General features: G+C 36.4%; 1 protein-coding gene across 1 annotated transcript; it reads left to right on the forward strand.

Annotated features, from left to right (window-relative positions):
• The first annotated feature begins 473 nt into the window (after positions 1-473).
• LOC18613787 (pleiotropic drug resistance protein 3-like) lies at positions 474-6,422 on the forward strand. The gene is made up of 14 exons (XM_018120319.2): positions 474-738; positions 835-1,148; positions 1,221-1,381; positions 1,468-1,571; positions 1,676-1,829; positions 1,939-2,153; positions 2,242-2,574; positions 2,930-3,220; positions 3,348-3,431; positions 3,607-3,740; positions 4,364-4,591; positions 4,926-5,097; positions 5,213-5,467; positions 5,931-6,422. The coding sequence occupies exons 1-14, from the start codon at positions 529-531 to the stop codon at positions 6,195-6,197; spliced, it is 2,922 nt and encodes a 973-aa protein (XP_017975808.2). The 5' UTR covers positions 474-528; the 3' UTR covers positions 6,198-6,422.
• Positions 6,423-6,725: the final 303 nt, after the last annotated feature.

Raw genomic sequence — 6,725 nt, forward strand, 5'->3', positions numbered from 1 at the left:
AATCATTTGCAGAAAACACATTTGCAGCAAAAAGTAGTTGTTATAAAATGCTTGATGTTCACCTCTCGCAGGGGAAATGATAATTGGTCCTACCAAAGTTCTGTTTATGGATGAAATATCCACTGGCTTAGACAGCTCCACTACCTTTCAAATTGTTACCTGTCTACAGCAATTGACACACATAACAGGAGCTACAATTTTGATATCACTTCTTCAACCAGCTCCAGAGACCTTTGATCTCTTCGATGACATAATTTTAATGGCAGAAGGAAAGACTGTGTACCATGGACCCCGCATTTATGTTCAAGAGTTCTTTGAACATTGTGGTTTTAGCTGTCCACCACGAAAAGGAGTTGCTGACTTCCTCCAAGAAGTTTGTATCCATGTTTAATCTATCGAGCACGTAAATGGTATTTTTCCTTTGAATTCAGGTTTTAATGTCGATTTCTTCAACAGGTGCTCTCTGAAAAGGATCAAGCACAGTACTGGTATCATAAAGACAGACCTCATAGTTATGTTTCTATTGACATGTTCAACGCCGCATTCAAGGAGTTTCATGCAGGACAGAAGCTAAACGAAGAACTCTGCACGGCTTTCAACAAATCTGAGAGCCACAAAAATGCTCTGTCGCTTAGTATTTATTCATTAGGAAAATTGGAATTACTCAAGGCATGCACAGCTAGAGAATGGCTTCTCATGAAGCGGAACTCATTTGTTTATGTCTTTAAATCAGCACAGGTGACAAATAATCACTATCTGCAATTTATTAGGTAGCACACAGAACTTAAATCAACATAGACTACTTACACAACCTTAAATATTTTCTGGATGCAGCTTGTTCTTATTGCACTGATAACAATGACAGTATTTATACGCAGTAGAATGAAAATTGATGAGGTCCATGCAAGCTACTTCATGGGGTCTTTGTTTTATGCTCTTATAAGACTGGTGTGCAATGGAATTGCAGAGTTGCCATTATCTGGTTCTAGACTTCCCATATTCTACAAGCAAAGAGATTTCTACTTCTATCCAGCATGGGCTTATTCAATTCCTTCAACAATTCTAAAGATTCCTCTTTCATTGCTGGATGCTGTTCTTTGGACATGTCTCACATATTACGTGATTGGTTACAGTCCTGAACCAGGAAGGTTTGTTTTCCAAGGATATGTTAAATGCAAATACTAAATTCTATCCTTTCTAAGTCCTAGTTTTGCTGCCAGGTTTTTCCGTCAACTCCTACTCCTTTTCCTTGTTCATCAAGTGTCAACATCACTATTCCGCTTCATTGCTTCAGTAATTCGAAACCAATCCGTTGCAGCAGACTTTGGTCAATTTACTATATTGGTGCTATTTTTATTTGGTGGCTTTTTAATTCCAGGACGTAAGGCCATCCTTCACTTATGTTAAGAAATTCTGAAAATGCCGAGTATTCATGCCAAGATAGTAATAAAGCTTTGCTCACTGCAGCATCTTTACCTGATTGGATAAAATGGGGCTTTTGGATTTCCCCAATCACGTATGCAGAAATAGGAGTCTCAGTAAATGAATTTCTGGCCCCAAGGTGGCAACAGGTGAAAACAAACTATTAATCTCTATCCTTCAAATGAATGATGATCAATGTATATGTAGTTTCTGACAGCACATGCTTGCTGGTGCTGGACATTGAAAGGTGCAGGTTTCACCTTCAAATGTTACTTTAGGGCATCAAATCCTAAGGAAACGTGGCTTAGACTACAGTGACTACTTTTATTGGATATCTGTTGGAGCTCTAATAGGATTTTGGATGATTTTTAACGTCGGATTCACCTTTGCACTCAGTTACTTCAAGCGTAAGTTGTAGCATGCATGCAGACACAAAAAAGAAACATAGGAAAACAAATTTGAAGTTATGAATCAATCATTCTAAACTGAATATGTCAAAAACTCAAATCTGTGCAGCTCCAGGAAGATCTCGGGCTATTATTTCTCATGAAAGGTTTCATCATTTGAAGGAGAAAGAAGATTCAAGCAATGTAGTTCATCAGGAAAAAGAATTGTTCCCTGTTGGTGCTCTAAAAGCTGTTACAGATGCAAAAACTATAGGGATGGTTTTACCTTTTGAGCCCATAACAATATCATTTGAGAATGTGCAATACTTTGTTGATACTCCAAAGGTAGCCATGTTATTCATTAATCATCAATGCATTCCTCATAATTTTGAATGTCAAATGCCTTTTCTAATGTCTTGCTCTGTGTTTGCAGAAAGTAAGAGAACAAGGGTTCCCACACAGAAAATTACAGCTCCTTCAAGATATTACAGGCGCATTTAGGCCTGGAATTCTTACAGCTTTGATGGGTGCCAGTGGAGCTGGGAAAACAACCTTGATGGATGTTCTTTCTGGAAGAAAAACTGGTGGTCATATAGACGGGGAGATAAAAATTGGAGGATATCCAAAGATTCAAGAGACATATGCCAGAATATCTGCTTATTGTGAGCAAACTGATATACATTCTCCCCAAATTACAATTGAGGAATCTGTAAAGTACTCAGCTTGGTTACGCTTACCAGAACAGGTTGATAAGCATAAAAGATTGGTAAGAAGTTCTCCAACTTTATATCTATGAAGAACTTGAGGACGTGTATTAGACTTTTATGATCAAACTGGATAACAATATGGTAATTCTAAGATGATTAGAACAAAATGATTTCTCCTTGTTAATGGCATCAAACATTTAGTTACAAATGTGTCTTTATTTACTGATAAGAGGATCTAATTTATATAGTTAAAAAGAAGAACATAAAAACTAAGGAAGCATAGAGGAAGGTATACTTTTGTAAAGTTAGCCTAAAGTACCTCTATGACTTGAAGACATGCTTGTATCATTTCCTGTAATAATGGAAAGGGAACTGCTTTATCAGAATATTTCACTTGTCTTCCTTTTCTAACAGGAATTTGTGGCAGAGGTTCTTCAAATGATTGAGCTAGATGAAATCAAAGACGCTTTAGTTGGCATCCCTGGTGTTAGTGGAATATCACCTGAACAGCGTAAACGGCTAACTATAGCAGTAGAGCTCGTTTCTAATCCATCCATAATATTTATGGATGAACCCACCTCTGGATTAGATGCCAGAGCAGCTGCAATTGTCATGCGAGTTGTGAAGAATATTGTTAATACAAATAGGACAATTGTGTGCACCATTCATCAGCCAAGTATTGACATATTTGAGTCATTTGATGAGGTAATTAATATGACACGTACTTATGATGTGTGATAGTCATTTCCTGCAGTAACAAACGCACCAAAGCTAACCAACAAAGTGATGATCCTGTTTATTCTGTTTTACATAATACCAATGCATCCTACAGCTCATTTTGATGAAAAGAGGAGGACAGATGATATATTCTGGAGAGCTGGGTCAGCATTCAAGCAGGCTTATAGAATATTTTGAGGTGAGCTTGAAAACATCAATACACAAGTTCTGTTTTATGACATTATTTACGTGTTATTAGTATTTTCTTTTTCCCTAAGTAGTTAGACAAATTGTAGAAGCAAAGGCTCACTTAATACATCCTCCATGCTTTCAACTCATAAGAAACTATAATAAATTTGGCATCCTTTTGTCAGGGTATACCAGGGGTACCAAGAATAAAAGAAAACCACAATCCAGCAACATGGATGTTAGACGTCACTAGTCCATCTGCTGAAGCTCAACTCGGGGTGGATTTTGCCCATCTCTACAAAGAATCTCATCTATACCGGTATGTTTGCCATGATAAATGACTCCAAAGCACGTTTTAATTGATATACTGGAGACCTGTGATCACACCACAAAATAAAGCCTAACAGAAAATGTTTCTCCTGCATAGTTGTCTGTCATACCAAGTAATATACATGTTCCTTTTTGTTGAGTTTTAGGTTGACTAGAATTTTAAATCTTATTTGATTATAATTTTTTGTTTGTGTACAACATTGAGTAGTTGTATGATTTTAAACTTCTTATTCCAAATCGAATCCTAATCACAGTCTACTTTGAACTTTTATACTATAAAAGTGGATTTTGAGGTTTTAGAATTGCAAGGAATGCTTTGAGAGCTCAAGAGAGTAAACATCTTGTAACTCTATTTTTTGCTCTAGGTGGAGCTAGAGTGGTTTGAGTGAATGTTCTTGGGAGGTTATTGAGGAAGAGTGTGCAAGGGATCTTGGGTTGCTTTAGGGAACCATAAAGGTCAATTTATTGTACTTTAAATTCTCAATAATAGAAGAACAGTTTCACTCCGTGGAGGTCGAACCACGTAAATTTTTGTGTTTTTCTGCTTGCTTATTTTCTCTAGATTTTATCTTTGTTGATTCTTGGGCAATTTCCACAATACTTTTTGTGTAGGAGAAACGAGGAACTAGTCAAAGAGCTGAGTCTTCCTGTAGAGGGCTCAGAGGAGCTACATTTTGCTACACGCTTTCCACAAAATGGATGGCAGCAATTCAAAGCATGCCTGTGGAAGCAACATTTGTCCTACTGGAGAAGTCCTGGATATAACTTATCACGGTTGATATTGCTTACTGCATCTTCTTTGTTATATGGAGGGCTTCTTCGGCGGAAAGGGCGGAAAATGTAAGCTGCTTACTTCACTATATCAGATAAGACTTGCTTCATTAAGCATCAGCAAAATTCATGTCACAGAGTTGACAGAGTTCATGTACTTAAGTACTCAAACTCATGGATGAAGGTCACAGTTATTCCTTACAAACTATTGCGGGACACATTCCATGATGAATTGTGTCCGTGGATCAGTACTCTAAACGTTTGGAGTGAGGAGCAAACTGTGTGGAGTACATTTATTATAGAATTTACCTCACTAAAGTTCAGTTCCATCAGAAAACTGCACCTCAAACTTTAGAAAGATTTACCATCTAGTACTACACTGAAACTTTGATCCTCTTTCTAGGGATGATGAACAGGACTTTTTCAGCATAATAGGTTCGCTGTTTGGTATCGTGATAATCATCGGAATAAGCAACTGTGCATCTGTTCTTCCCATCATAACTACTCAGCGTACTATTGTGTACCGAGAGAGGTTTGCCGGAATGTACTCCTCCTGGGCATATTCAATAGCACAGGTCTAAAAACATTTTCTATAGCATTTCTTAGCATTTCCAAGAAGTCTATACTCTGTAAGAGATCCTGAAGCTCACATTACAAATATTTAAACTTGCACTTTTATTTTTAACACAGGTGATTGTTGAACTTCCATATGTCTTCCTTGAAGCAGCTTTGTTCTCGACTATTACATATCCGCTTGTCAACTTCTATGGATCAGTTTACAAAGTGTTTTGGTACTTCTACGCCATGTTTTGTACGCTGCTCTACTACAAATATTTTGGCATGATGCTTGTCTCTTTGACTCCAACTCATCAAATGGCCGCGATATGCGCGAGTTTCTCTTACCCGTTGATGGGTTTGTTCTGTGGATACCTCATACCAGGGCCTGTAAGCCAACTCTCTCCTTTCTTTCTCACCAGAACAAAAAATTCCAGTTAATTACTGTATATTTGGCACTAAGTCCATCAACTAGGCCTGTGAATCAGAATAATGATCAAATTGCATTTGGTATATAATTCCTCAGTCTTTACATTCACCTTTGGACAATTATATCATCAGGCTCCCTATATCTTAAATTGATTGGCCTCCAACTTACAAAAAAGAGACTTTTCCACTTTTTATCTGAATATTTGTAAGTATTTAAATGACTTTAATCTTTAAAACGAGAAGAAAGCCGTAGATTCGAATAACTTGTTATCATAGATGCCTAAAGTAGCAAACCTGGAATTATGATACAGAATAATTTGCTTTTTGCTGGAAAGCCCAAAGTAGATTTCCATTTTTTCTTTTGTTACGGTGAAATAAAGTTGATTCAGCATAGTAATTTACACGTTGGTTTTCACCCTTGCAGAAATTACCTAAGTGGTGGGGATGGTGTTACTGGATTTCTCCAATGTCATGGTCCCTGAAAGGTTTCCTTACTCCACAGTATGGAGATATAAAGCAGGAAATGATTGCATTTGGAGAGCGCAAATCAGTGAGCGCCTTCTTAGAGAGTCACTATGGATACAAACATCAAGATTTACCCATCATAGCCATTGTCCTTATTGCTTATCCAATTTTCTTTGCATTTATATTTGCTTATTGTATAGCCAAGCTAAATTTTCAAAGGAGGTAAACGCATGCACTTCTGTTTCAGTTTCTAAATTTTGAATCACCATTTCCAGACTCATTCTACCATCCTGTATTATGTGTATTACCCTGAAAGAAAATTCATCATATATATCAATGTTTCTTACTAATAAAACACTGTTTACTTGTCAAAGCCCCCAAATGAATAGGCTCCCTGCACCTTAAATTCTTGATGTAGAATAATGGCCTATCAACCTGGCCTCTGCCTCTCAATTTTTTCTTTTTCTCAATGTGTAATTTGACTTGAAATATATTTACCATAAGCTGATCTTCCTGCTCTAATTTGAATGTATCCTGAAACCCTAAATTGTGGAAATACTTCCTATTATTACTTTAGGATACTAAATTTTGTTGAACTTTGAGGAACAAAAAAGCATAATGTTTTAAAAAATGAATTTATTATTTAAAAAAATTTAAATAAGTATTTATTTTTTAATTAGATTAATCAAGTTCTTATATTTTTATCTTGAGTTAAAATATATTTTTATAATTTAGTCAAATATTACTTGATCTT

The sequence above is a fragment of the Theobroma cacao genome, chromosome 1 (assembly GCF_053813885.1).
Source record: "Theobroma cacao isolate CCN51 chromosome 1, ASM5381388v1, whole genome shotgun sequence".
Lineage (NCBI taxonomy): Eukaryota > Viridiplantae > Streptophyta > Magnoliopsida > Malvales > Malvaceae > Theobroma > Theobroma cacao.